Source organism: Pelodiscus sinensis, chromosome 6, assembly GCF_049634645.1.
Source record: "Pelodiscus sinensis isolate JC-2024 chromosome 6, ASM4963464v1, whole genome shotgun sequence".
Classification (NCBI taxonomy): Eukaryota; Metazoa; Chordata; order Testudines; family Trionychidae; genus Pelodiscus; species Pelodiscus sinensis.
Genome location: NC_134716.1, coordinates 31,389,310 through 31,404,042, shown reverse-complemented (window position 1 = coordinate 31,404,042; position 14,733 = coordinate 31,389,310). Strand labels below are relative to the sequence as shown.

General features: G+C 40.4%; 1 protein-coding gene across 5 annotated transcripts in view; it reads left to right on the top strand.

The window, feature by feature from the left end:
- The window catches only part of KANK1 (KN motif and ankyrin repeat domains 1), a 172,416-nt gene that overhangs the window by 137,434 nt on the left and 20,249 nt on the right, over positions 1-14,733 (top strand). For all 5 annotated transcript variants that reach the window (XM_006137863.2, XM_006137860.2, XM_006137862.2 and 2 more), the window contains 2 exons: positions 870-3,521; positions 13,468-13,686. In XM_006137863.2, coding sequence (XP_006137925.2) covers positions 870-3,521; positions 13,468-13,686 — 2,871 coding nt within the window. The remainder of the gene's footprint in view (positions 1-869; positions 3,522-13,467; positions 13,687-14,733) is intronic.

Sequence of the window (14,733 nt, the reverse complement as noted above, 5' to 3'; positions counted from 1 at the left end):
AGTGAGTTACAACTTGTTTTGGGGGTGGGATGCGGAGGAGCAGGATATGCAGCAACGTCACATCTAAATATTCTGTCTGTAGAAGCACAACTGACTTGGGGAGGTTTTATTTAGAATGCTTTGGGGACATGTGAGTCCAGTGTCGGCAGGAAGCTGTGCTGTCCTGACATCTGAGCTGGCAGTTTCTCTTTTGGCTGTGGAATGTTAGACTGCATTGGAAACAGGTCTCGCTACATATTTTTAGTGTATGGGCTTCATGTAGGATTGAAATATCAAAGAGATGGATTCACAGACACAAATCAGTGTGCTCCCAAGCAAGAGAGAGCTTGTATTGCTCCTCAGATTTATAACTTATCAGAAATTATTTTAACCTTTTTGAAAACTGTTGCCTGCGGTGTAACTGCATTGGTAAACTAAGAGGGAAATGATTTGTGTGTAACCCTTTTAAAACCTCCTGAAGCAATCAGTGTCTCCAGATGTTTTACTGCAACACAAAAACTTTCCTGATCCTTTCACTCAGGCTAATGCTAATCCACCATGAGCGTTTGTTGTGATGTGGTGGTACTGCAGGAATTCCTGAAAGTATCATTTCATGTGATCAGTAATGATTTCTGTGGTGCCTTCATAAACTAAAGCTATCAGAACATATCTTCGTGTTTATTTATGATGTCAGCATTAAGTGTGTACGTACATCAGAGAGGAAGAGATTTTTTAATTGTAAATTAAAGATAGACAAATAACATGTTTTCCAATTTGTAACATTCGGTCTGTGCTATGAATGTAATTACTTTTTTGCTATTTCAGCTGAAAGTTTAGCCAGAAGTAGCTTTAAAAAAAAATAATTGTGTTCATTTTGTTTTTTCCTACAGAAAAAGAAGAAAGTGTTTTGAGTGGAGAAGATGACAAAGAACATAAAGATCCCTATTTTGTGGAAACTCCTTATGGCTACCAGCTAGACTTGGATTTTCTAAAGTATGTGGATGACATACAAAAGGGAAACACGATTAAGAAATTAAATATCCAGAAAAAAAGGAAACTGGTACCAACTTTTACAGGTACCAAGAACTGCCAGTACAGTGGGTGGACCTCAACAGAATCCCTCTCTTCGTCAAACAGTGATGAGACTAAGCACCCCTCCTTTGCAGCAAGGAATCAAGTAGCATCGTCGGGCACTGTGAGGCCATCTGTTTCCTTGGAAGGCTCTCCGGCCTTCTTAACCATTCCTGAGAGCAGCCAACTTCCCCCTCCTTCACCACAGCTTCCTCGGCACAATCTTCATGTAACAAAAACTCTCATGGAAACCCGCAGAAGATTGGAACAGGAGAGGGTTATTATGCAGGTGACACCAGGGGATGTCCGCAGGCCCAGACTTTCTAGCTTTGGAGGCCTGGGGTCAGCTAGCTCCCTTCCTTCCTTTGTAGGATCTAGTGGGCACAATCAGACGTCTCAGCAGCTTCAGAATGGGTACCAGGGTAATGGAGACTATAATGTCTACCTTGCTTCCTCTGTGGGCAGTTCCATCCGTCATAGCCCATTGAGTTCAGGAATATCGACCCCTGTGACCAACGTAAGCCCCGTGCACCTGCAGCATATCAGGGAACAAATGGCAGTTGCCCTCAAACGCCTCAAGGAGCTTGAGGAACAAGTCAAGACTATCCCTGTGCTCCAGGTCAAGATTTCAGTATTACAGGAAGAGAAAAGACAGATGATGGCAGAACTCAAAACCCAAAGAAAACCCAATCAGAATGACTCTTCTAGCTTCAGAAAGCGATCGTATAGTGCAGGAAATGCGGAGCAATGGGGACATCTGTCACAGGTCAAAAGAGGAGGTGAATTGTACATAGACTGTGAGGAAGACATGGGGAGCGCGGAGCAGAACTTGCAGAGGGCAGAGGAGTTTAGGCAATTGACTTTTGAAATGCAAGCGTTAGAGAGGAAAATCCAGGACAGCAGCTATGAAATTCCCTCAAATCTTCGGATGAACCGAGAAGGTCTAACAAAAGAAAGCAGGTCAGTTGCTGTGGGTGCTGATGAAAATATGAATGATGTGGTCATATATAACAGATCTTCCCGGCCATGCGCAGAGGTAGCAGTGGGGACAGAGAAAGAAACTAGAGATTCTTGGGTAGGGGTGACGGAGAGAATGCTTGGCATTACCACAGAAGCTGAAAAAGAAATAGAGCTTCAGCAACAGACCATTGAAGCCCTAAAGGGGAAGATTTACAGGCTAGAGGTTCAGTTAAAAGAAACTACACATGACAGGGAAATGACCAAATTAAAACAAGAACTGCAGGCAGCTGGATCTAGGAAGAAAGTAGATAAAGCCCTGATGGCTCAACCTCTGGTTTTCAGCACAATGGTGGAAGCTGTCGTACAAACAAGAGACCAAATGGTAGGAAATCATGTGGATGTGGCTGACTCATGTGTAGGGAACCATTTACAAATGAGAGAGATCGGAATCTCCTGCAAGCCCGATCTGCAGAGTACAGCGGTGGGTCCAGAACAGCTGATGAGTCAGTGGCTTGTGAAGGAGAAAGCAGACATGCATGACCAGTGCACTGGGAGATCTATCGAGATGTGTGACAAGAACGTGAGCACAGAAAAGAGTGTTTGCGAAACTGGCGTCAACACAGAGGAGTCTGTGGATAATTTGAGTCTCTGCAAGACAGAAGCAGAAATCAAAGAAGCCCGGTCCATAGGCTGTGGAGACTGTTCAGTGAATGTGACTGTTTGTCCTTCAAAGGAGTGTGTGTCCCGTAGCACAAACACAGAGGCTGTTCACAAAGTAGAATCTGCAGTTATGGCAGTGCCTCATACAGCTACCCAGCAAACCAGTACAGTATTGATAATGGTGAACCAGTTCACCAATACAGAAACAGCTTCTCTGATGGATTCCAGCACAAACACCATGTTGAGCACTTACGATAAACAGACTAACACTGTGAATGTGGAAATGCGGACTGTGGCAGTGGGAGATGGTCGGGTAAAGGACATAAACGCATCCGCTAAAACTCGTTCCGTTGGAGTGGGAACCTTGCTTTCTAGTGACTCGAACTTTGAAAAGCCCTCTGTGATAAAGACCAAGGACTGTGGAGTGGGGCAGATAAACATTCATGAGAACTACCTAGTTGGCCTTAAAATGAGGAATATTGCATGTGGTGCCCCTCCATTGTCTGTTGTGCCAGCTAGTACCAGAAGCATTGGTGTTGGGGATGAGCCGGCATATGAATCTGTGGGCATTTTAGTGGAAAGTCCTTTCCCCCCACCTGAAATGAAGACTGGCTTGGATCACTACATTGAGCGAGTACAGAAGCTGCTGCAGGAACAACAGATGCTGCTTGCTGAAAACTACAGTGAACTGGCAGAAGCTTTTGGAGAGCCTCACTCACAGATTGGGTCTCTGAACTCTCAGCTCATAAACACCCTTTCATCCATCAACTCTGTCATGAAATACGCAAGCACCGAGGAGCTGCGGAACTTGGACATCCAGAAACAGTGTATGGACAGAAGTAGTACCACAGGTATGTTCAGTACATGTGGATTCCTGTCACTATCACTAATACAGTGAATTAGTTATATGAAAACATTTCACTAGCCTACAGAAAAGAAAGTGTGGAGACTCATTCAGTGAAAGGCAGCGCATGAAAGTGTTGCTCATGTACAAAAGTTCACTTTCACAATTCGTGCCTAAATCTTCACTTGCTAGCAGGAAAGGGGGCAGGGGAAGAGAGAAAATATGGTTGTCATAATACTGCAGACATGAAAGTGCTGAGCTTAGTGGAAATGCTTAAATAGATAAATAAAAACACCCAGTGAATGGGTGATGACAGAATTTAATCCGGGATATTTGTCCTTTTTTATGATTTCAGATTATTCAGGTTGACATAGTTTCTGCTCTCCTGTTGCTCCTTAATAGCAGAGTGAAGCTTTTTAAAACTATGGCAAGGCATGTTTGACTTTCCCATAAGTCACATTCATTTTTTTTATGAGTTGAATATTCTAGCAGATAATGGAAAATACGCATCTTTGGCATGTTTGTGGTTTTGCTTCCATATTTTTCATTCACCTTCTTGTCTGCCAGTTAGACCACTTTTGGGTACTGTTCCCCACTCCATTAGCACTGATTACTAATGGGCCACTGGAGAATGTTTAATAATAAGAATATTTATGTTCCAGTAAGTGTTTGTAATGGTTTTCAGATATAGTAGCGTATTTGTAAGGCATAAGTAATATGACTTAGGTTTTGGTAGTGCACGGGAGGTTTAAAAATTTTCGTTTTTCTTGGTGTCCTATTTATTTTAGAATCTGCGTAATGAACTTTGTGGAGGAGGGTAATTCATTTGTACTTCTGCTCAAAATTTTAAAGGATATTATCAGAAAAATAAGTTGTTAGTTACAAAAATAAATAAAATCTTTCTTGGTATATCTGTGAACTCCAGCTACGTGCTCCTGAATGCATAATACAGTAGTTGGCTTTTTTGAGATGATTATGGGATCACCAATCAGAAGTAACTTCTGCATAATGTAATTTTGCAAAGATATCTGAGTAAATCTAATATTTTGCCTCTTATGCATTCATTAGAACCATCTATTAAATGCATACTGGAATAAAACTTGAAATTTCAGTAGGCAACTTTTATGTTGGGATAAAGAAAATATATTTTAGCCTATCTGTATCCTTTCAAAATACTATTTTATGTATCTTTAGAGTATACATGTTATACTTATGACTTCATAAAGGTAATGGTGCCATAATAAGAATATCCAACAGGCATTAAAATAGCACCTAAAAAAAGTCAACCAGAATTATAACACACTGTTAATTTGCCACTCTGTCCCTCGCTTTTAATATATGATGTCAGACATTTAGTCTGAAAAGCCTAGAAAGTAACTAGGCACAGGTGGATCATCTTCTAATAAAGGAATTTTACTAGGCTTTATATTTCACATTCTTGCCAAAAATATTTAGGAATAACTTTTGGTTAAGCTTGTCATGCAATTATCTTTAGCACCAGAAGCACAGAGTTAAGTCTTAATGAATGTGATCAATCAAGATTGTTATTCCTGGTAAGAATTACATGCTATATCTTTGCACAGGTTTTGAGTTATGAAATATCTCTCTGATAACTTAATTACATGACAGTTAAATTAAAATTAAGAGGACATCAACTTCAAATCTAGTTGTGTTAACTCTGTGTATAGCTCTGGGTGGATTTGATTTAAACCAATTAATTTAAATAATGATTTAGGCACACTTATACATGATTTAAATCACTAGTAAGGAAATCTCGATTTAATCATGGTTTTGTACACAAAAGGGCATTCTTATTGGTTGTTATAACCTTAATACATATTCGTCACAACTCAGACATAGATTTAGGTTTTATTTTTAGAAAGTACATACTATGCATTTTTAAACAGTGATTTATTTTGAAAGCTTTTCAGATTAGTTTTACAACTATGTCAGAAAATGAATGCTTGGTTATTTCATTTACCAATGGTAGCTGAAGCAGATATTTACGTAGTCATTGGGAGATGAACTATCTCCAATTCAACAGGCTAATTGTTAATATTTGTACTATTTTCTTCCCATGCAGTATTAGGAAGACAACATCACCAGACATTTAAATTGTTTTATTTAACTAAAACAACAATGTTATGTATTATGGATTTTTTTCTTCCACAGCAAACATATAATATTTTAACAAAACAAGCATATGGATTTTGGAATTTAGTTAAATTTATTTCAAGTTTTTTTTAAAAAATCAGGGTTGTTTTTGTTAAAATAGCTTTTAACTAAAATAGTGAAATGAAATATTTTTTAAAACAAAAATTAGATCAACTATGTTAGCCAGGTTAATGAGAAACATAAAATATTGACTTCTGCAACTAACTCAGCCATCTTCACCTTCATTTTGCTCTTTGTTCATAATCTAGAAAAGAAAAAGAAGCTTTCCTGCTTTTTCCCAAACAGTTTCTCAATTTGGAATTAATTAGTCCAAAAGAAGAAAATATTCTTCTACAAATAACGGAAGAAGCTACTGCTGTTAAAAGTGAGATTATCACTTTAAACAGTCTCCGAGTTGAAGTGCTTAAGTGACTTCCATCAGTTAACTGATGTGATTGCTGATGACATTTTAAAGAAACATGTATTTCTTGAATGGTTCACCCCTTAGCCCTGAAGTTTATTATAGTTGGCTTTATAGAGGGATGATTGCTGGATGCCCATGTCATAGCCAACTCCTCTTCTTCAGTAGTTAAGGTTTTACCCTGGTACTGAGTATTGAGAATATTTGCAAGAAAATATGCTGAGATAGTGCTTGTTACATTCTCTCTCTCCTTTTTTTTTTCTTGCTTCAGAAATAAAAGAGCTATTTCCCTGTTCAAGGCTACAGAAATAGGCTTCAGGGTATTCGGCATGTGTTCAACATTTCTCATAAGCCCAATGTTGAGAACTTTGACTGTGACAGTGCTATGTCATGATTTTATTCACAGTCATCTAATTAGTTCTCGATGTAGTGCTCAATACAGACCACTACTGAGTTTCATCACACAGATTGTGGGAGATTTAGCTTGATTCCTCCTACTTTTTTCAGAGCAGCTGCTGCAAGGTGGTTGTTACAGAAGTATTTTGCAATTTCAACAATGTTAGCCTTCATTTCTGGAACACTGAAGTCTTTGGTGAGGAGGTGCATCAAATGAGCACTGCAACCATATGTTACTAACTTGGGACTCTCTTCTAAATTTCTTCTCATCTGGGATACATTTGCAGCATTGTCTGTGACCAACCTGCATTGTAAACATTTGCATTTTTTCCCACAGATTGTTATATCTTTTACTGCTGCTTCTTGTAAGTGTTCTGCTGTGTGTGCATTTCCTGATGTACTAATTGTTTCTCTACGGAAGACAGCCCCTTCTTCTGTTGTCAGACAAACACATACAACAGGAGTATTGTGGACATTGCTCCACCCATCAAGACTCAGGTTAACAATTTTACTCTCTAGGCTTTTTGCTCGCTGCTCAATTTCTCGTTTATACACTTTATGCAGCAGTTTGCCTGTGACATCTATCTGTTGGGTTGGCTTGTATCCTGGTCTTAATGACTGAACCATGTTAAATAAGTGTGGGTTCTCAATCATACAGAAAGGAGAGCTTTTCGCATAAACAAACTGGGCAATTTTTTCATCAATTACCTCTTTTTGTAATCTACTGGTTCTTATCACACATTTATCTATGGTGGTTTCTGGATTATGGAGATTTTTTCCCTTTTTTGCTACAATTGATATACTGTGGCTATATGACATACATGATGTAACTGAACCCCTATCATTGGCAGATAACCCTAAAACTATAGAAAATGAGGGTGATCTTGAAAGTGGATAGTCTTCACAATCCTATATGTTGAGGATGGATTCTCCTAAATAAAATAAGTCAATGCAGTTATCTAACTATTATTACCATAGTGCTCATATAGTATTACTCATTGCATTCACTGACACTCAGTAGTACTTTAAAGGTGAAATTGTAAAAGGAAAATTTGCCTATTTCAGCTCTTTATTTTTTTTATCACAACTGCATCAAAAACTATGACAGTAACAATTAATATATATATTTTTTTGCTCAAACATGAGAATTCAAGAATAGTCCAAAAGGAGGAAAGAAGTAAGAAATAAAAAAGTTTATCAACCTAAAGATCCTGTATGTTAAAATATATAATCCCTATTACATGTTTAGATATCTTTGAGCTATAATATATCTACATTAAAACTATCTTTAGCATTTGATCCAAAAAAGTGTGATTTAAAAAAAAATTCTAAAGAAATCATTGATTTTATACAGTGTCTGAACTTGCTGAGTAGTACTGTCTATTAGAGTGAATTTAGTAAATCCTTCATTTTCCTCACTTCACCCTGACACATGATGTTCAGAGCAATGAACTTACTTACAGGTCAGCTCCCATGGTAACGGACAGAGTTATAAATATCTAATATGTGTGGGTTTCTGTTTTCCAAGAAAATACAGGTTCTGTTTAGCTACAGTAAAGCTTCAACCTAACCAGAGAAGAGAGAGCTTTGCAATGACCTTTTTTTGCCATGCACATAGTATAATGTGATACTTTGAGTTGACATTCATCAGCAAAATTAATAGTGACTTTAACCTGATTCCCCCCCCCCCCCTTTTAGGAAGAAAGTCCTTCATAGATAAGCCGATAAGCTGCAAACCATTATTTAATGCTCCACCTTCTTCATTTCAAGGGACCTGCATTGTCCTCTAATTTCTGTGTACCAGTCTCATTAATTGGTATGATTCTTATCTGGAAGTGGGCTTGGTCTAAAAGTTTTTAAAAATAATACAACAATTAATCTTGTGAAGTTAAACTGTATCTCCCATATATTCACGAGGTGATAATGAAATCATGGAAGTTCCTCCAGTGCTCTGGCATGAGAGATATAATTAATAACCTCTTAAAGTACATGTTTACTCTTAAAAGAGATTAAAGTTACTATGCTAATTAGCCTTTGCTGTGAGGTCAGCTGGGTTGTATTCTTACTTGAGCATCAACAATAGAATTGTTCACCAAGTTCCAATCAGCTATACTTGTGCAAACCCATTATAGGCTGTGATGTGTCACTATGCCATTATTTGATCTGTAGAACCTGTATTATTGGTGATAATATGCAAAGCAGAAAGAATCCAGCTTGATTCTCAGATCCTAGGTTGAGTTTAAAAAGCTAGTAGTTTGGAGGGGAGGCATAAATAAACTTGGCATGTTTGCCATGTAACTCACTGACAGCCAATAAATATAGAACCCAACATATGAATTATAGAGTCTCCCTCGTCACTCATTGGCACAGGAATACCAATAGTTTTCCCTTTACAGTGTTATCAACTAAACAAGTCTGTGTCACAAGTGAGTTCCCATTTGGAAACTCCAGAAAGAGTACTTTCTGTAACACGCGAGTACTTTCTAGGCAAAAGCACTTCCATTCACCATTCTAACTTATGCTCCTAAGAAACTGGCTAACGTATTACCATTGGAATTAGAGGTACAGTAATTTCATAAGTGACAGTAGTTTAGGGTTAAGTTCTTTCAAATGGATTTTCTATCCATTGACGTTTTTAAGCAAGAATTTCTGTCCTGAAGTCTGGCTTGATTCTCTGTCTTTGTTAGAGCTGTTATCTGATGGCGCGAGCGCTGGCTCTAAGGATTTGAAGAGTATAGCATGTAGACATTGAGAGCTGCCACCAGCCTGAGGGAAGGAAGAGTGTATAGTAATTTGATTAATTCCTTTCTCGTGTTGGGCTGACAGTTGGCAGAAACAACCATTCTTCTCTTTTGAATCTGGAACCTCAGGCTACCCAGCCCTACTATGAACATCTCCTTCCTTTGGTTTCCCAGTTACTTCGAGTGACATCAGATTACCCTCTTCTGACCATGTCTACAGCGTATAGGCTGGCTGCCTTCAGGACTTGCCTAGTGACAGATCTCAAATACTTCCAGTAGTAATAATATGTAATGCTCACTGTTGCTTATGCTTGGAAGAAGTCTGGTATTATTGTCAAGTGAGCATTGAAACAGTTCTCCTTAGAAAATGTGCATTCAATCATAGAATACTAGAATTGAGAAGTCTCCGAGTCCAGTCCCCTGCCCTCACAGCAGGACCAAACATACTTAAATATGTACCTACATATTTATTTTATGCAGAGGCTGGAAACTTGCATGCATTTTCTGGGTGATCCCAGAAAATTCATTTTCACCCGCTCACTCTCAGATGCTTTCATAGTCATCCTTTGAAAGTGCTGGAGGTTGACCAAGACTCTTCTAGCTGCCCATGCCCCAAATAACATCCTGTTAACTTCACCTATGAGATATGCAGGGTAAGACTTTTAGGTTTCTTTGTATCAGAGATGGTTTGGTTTTGTTTGATAGGAGGGGAGGAGAGAAATTCTGGAAATGGAGGAAATGTGCTGCTCCATCCTCAAATTTTCCACGCAGCCCTTAGCTCTAGGGGCTGAAGAAAAGGCATGCAAAAAAGCCGTGGACCTGGCATCATAGTCTCCTGGAAGCAAATTTTCCCAACATTTGGAGTTGAGCACTTTGTGAATAAGAGAAAACAAGCCACCCACATCCTGCCCCCGCTGTCTCGAACTAGGATCAGCAAACTTCCTGCAACAGCTCTACCACCCATCTTGAGTCCCACTCATCGTGGGACCAAAATCACGTGTTTTCTTACTGTGCCATGGATCCCAATTCTACTGCAGCATCTGAGTTGAGTTTGGAATTGTAGGCCACAAGATACAGATGGTGTGGATAAGCATTTTCTCATTTAGCTTGATTCTTCTCCTGTTTCATGATAAACACCATTCCCCTCTCCATTTGGCCTGGCCTGGCCCTGCTGGTCAGCAAAGCATGTAGCAGAGTCATAATACGATGAAGTGCTACTGTATATTCAGGCGAAACTGTTCAAAATGACCCTTTTCTCACAGTCCCTCCTGTAGCACCTGTCAAGCACTGAAGTGAGGAGAGAGATGGGGGTTGAGAGAAGAGAGGACTAGAAGGACTAGAAGAAGGAGAAATGGGGGCTTTGTGCTGTATCCTCGCACATTCTTTCTGAAAAGCTGACCGTTAGTGATCTAATGTGTTCTGATATGTTGTAACCAGCCCTCTCTCACACACAGTTCTGACTTTCTATGGAGCTCATAAACCATTCACTAATCACTCGTGGTGCATTATGAGTCCATGGAGCACTTGCCCAAATAAAAGGTTATTCCTAAAACAACCTCGTTAGAAATTAATGTAAACACCCGAGTCATTTCAAATCCTATTTGTTACACATACACTGGAACTTTCACTATTACGGAGTAGTGGGATGAGGGGAGATGTGTGATTGTTTTTTCAGTCCAAGGGCTGGATAAAGTTTTTGTTGTTTTTAAGGGGAAGAGAGTTTGGTAGCCAAACAACTGGGTGTCTTTAAGCAATAATGACCTCCCTGCTGGCCCCTTGTAAAATCATCAGAATGAGCTGATGAAAAGTGATGTTAACCCAACCAGTCACTGAACATCAGGAAATGCCCTATGTTAATAATAATTGTTGAAGCCATAAAATGAAAATTTGGAATATGAATGGTGTTCATGTAGAGGGGTTTGGTTTTGATGTTTGTAAGGAGAACTTTTCAGTTGATGTGTGTAAAACATTTCTGGAGGGTTAGTTCCCTATATCTGGGGCAATCAGATTGTTTGGATCCTCACCCAACATTTTGTTCTCCTTTGATTGCTATTTTAGCCAGACTATCACCCAACATGTACATGGTTATTATTCACTGGCATTAATGTGGGCTTGAAAAATTCACTCATCCAGACTTAGTAGGATGCAGAGCACCGTTAACTTCTGCAGAATACAAGTTTTTATTAAAAATAAAATACAACTTTCTAGTCCTTATGGTTACAAAGCTTTCTTCCAAGTGTGAACTATGTGCAAACTGGAGCCGTGCCATATTCTTTAATCTGCGGATAGTTCCATGACTTAAAAACGGGGGGCGATTGAGAGGGTAGAGTCGCAGACACTTCAGAGCCACAAAGAAATCCTGAGGTAGGAGAGTGAGCAAAAAACAAAAGGGAAGAAACTGCCACAAAGTGATATTTGGGCTCCTGTTATGCCCCTTAGGGGCCCTTTATGCCAGAGGGGGCTGTACAATCATATGCTAATATAGGAAAAGAAAAACTGGAGTGAAACCACCATGGGTGGTTGGTGCAGCTGGGACTGGGGTAGGCAGGCCCCCTGCCTCACCTACAGCCCTGCCCCTCTGCTGAGGCCCTGGGAGGTGAAGAGGCGGGGCAGGGCGCCAAGTGCACCCCAGCCTCCCTGGAGTACCAGGGCGCCGAGAGCTCCTCAGCCTTCCTGGAGCACTGGGGAGGGGAAGAGGGGTGAGGGGGCACATGTGCGCAGCGCAGTTGTGTGGTTCCAACCTTCCAGGCCAGGAGCCCAGGGAGGGCGGGTGCTGGGGGCGTTCTGGGGTTAGACCATGGGCATAGCCATGCCCAGCGGTTTAGGAAGGCAAAGCCTTCCCCCAACTAAGCTACCAGACGCCTATGAAAATCACAGATGAAAAAGAGCACTACACAGGAAAGGAAGATGTAGGCAGGTATATTTTCTAAAACTAATAGAAAGTCCATTGACACTATGTAATATTAAATGCAGTGTCACAAACAGTGCTGCTTTCTCATATAAATACAGGCTTCATGGGGAAATGCGCTTTGGGTGAGTGGAAGGACAGATATTTTTCACTCGATTGGTATACTTTAGTCCTTGGACTAGTGCATTTTAGATACATTTTTGAAGGCCTAACAATTATTGAAGGCAAAAAAAAATTATAATGGAGAAGAAATTGATAAATAGCTTTTCTGGTGAAGAGATGGCTGTGTTAGAATAAATAAAAACACATCCTCTAATTTGCATTGGTGAATAGGTTACCTAAGTGGGGGTATGCAGAAAAAAAACAACAGAACGAGTTTTGGTGGTACCATGCGTCCAGCTCCATATCATGAGCTTAGATTCCATGTTTAGACTGCAGAAGGGTACGAGAGGTCCCAGATTATAGAAGAGAAAAATAACACTGTAAGGACAACACTATTAACCTGCGAGGAGAAATGGAGTCACATTATTTATACTTTTCTCTAGGCCAGTTAAACTTCTGGACTTTCACGGTAATTTGACTTGAATCAGCACAGCAGAGCCTAAAATGAAGGTTATTAATTGCACTGTTCAAAAATGCTTTAAATGAACTTGGCTGGTAGAAAAAAGGATGGAGTAGCTACATACCTAGGGAAGGTTTAGAACTATCAGGATTGCTGGAATCCTGACAAATAAGGAAATTTAACTTCTGAATTTCTGACATGGGCAATGTCATTCCCTGTACAAATTACTTTCAGATAGGATCCTAATCACATAGGGCCAGGCTTCAGAACAGCTTGGAGAGACTATGAGAGTGAGCAAAAATCCTCCAGTGCATGATGCGGAGAGCCCTAGCAAAGGAATAGCCTTGGTAGTTGCTTCCACTGGGGAACAGGGCTCACAACCTGACGGAAGCTCAGGCTGAGAGAAAAAATCCTGGAAGTAAGAAATTTAATCAGGAATGGAGTAAACCCAGGATGTATGGAATGAAAAAGCAGCACGAGCATGCAAAGCCCCAGAAACGCTAGCCTGGATGATGCCCTTTTCTGCCTGAATCTCAGTAGTTTTCTTTGCATTGTGTACTCCGAAAAAAAGGAAAAAAATCCATAGAACTGATTAATTTTTAAACTTGTGAAAATTGTCATACTCTTCTTTGTTTTAGTGGATTTTTATAACTGAGCAGTATAGCATATAATTGATTCAGTGGTGCAGCATGAGAATTCCTCTCCTGGTACTAAGCAGTAATTTTGGTGTGACTTGTCAGTACTAATACCGCCCACCTTCTTTGCTGACAGATGATAATCTGGAGTACATCCCACATGGTCAACTTGCTAGTGCACACTTGACTTCCAGCTCCCGGACCTTGAAATCTGGACAAGAAACTGGGACCATTCAGGAGCAGAAGATGATTGCCACAGTAGAAAGAGGGCAGGGAACCAAATCCTTGTCTTCTCAAAACAATACAATACCTCCATTTAATCTAACAGATGACCAACTTGCCTCTGGCCTCTATGGTAACTATCCATGGGGACATAGCTCTTTTAATGCTGATTGTCTTTGAATACCAAACACAGCTGGAGTAAATCACATGGCCTCTGCCTTTCTAATTATGGAGGTAGGAGGAATACAGATGTTAAAGGGGGAGGGGACACTGTGAATTTTATCGTGTCTCGTCAATATTGAATTTTTAAATGGTAGGTTATGGTGTATTGTAAAATGGTTGAGTGTAGTTTGTTAATGACTTATCAGACAAAATCTAAGAAGCGATTAATGTGGCTTATAAATCAAAATAGGCCATAACATTGCCACCCTTTAAAACCTGGTACATAGATATTTTGTAATTGTAGCATCTTTAACTTTAAACTAACAAGTAACTTGTTAAATTTTAAGTATTCATTGAAACTTCACCAGTCTAAATAAATCTCACCCTCTTCTCCCTCCTTGGTCAAATGAGTCTTGTCAAAGATATTTCCTGTGCATTGCCATCTGGGTTCAACTAGGGCTGTCAATTAATGCAGGTTAACGCCTGCGATTAACACAAAGCAGAATTAACGCATTAAAAAAATTAACGCGCGTTAATCTAGGGCTTCCATGCATCCATTTTTTCCCGGACTAGTCCTTGTTTTCACTTGTTAAATCTCCATCCGGCTGGCTTGTTTAAATGGCAAAAATGTCCAGGATTTTGCCCTGCAGAGGGGATGGGAGAGGGGGCTGTGGCACGTGCCTGTCAAATAGAGTGTTCGGTGCTGTGCACCCAGACTGTTTACAGCCGCTCTGTGCACGTGCCCCAGCACGTGGCCTCGGCAGCGACAGCTCCAGTGAGACCCAGGGCAGTTCTGATATGGGGGGGTTGGCTCCTCCCACGGAGTCACCATGTTACCCTCCGCCCCGCTAGGTTATGTCCCCAGTTCTGTGGGAGGGGTGGGCCATTGGATTAGAGCAGGGAGACTGGGAGTGCCTGGCTTTGCCAGAGCGGTGAGGGCATTGGGTTGGAGCAGAGGTGCTGGGGGTACCTGGCTCTGGGGGGAGGAGTGGGTGCACTGGGTTAGGGAGGGGGGGGT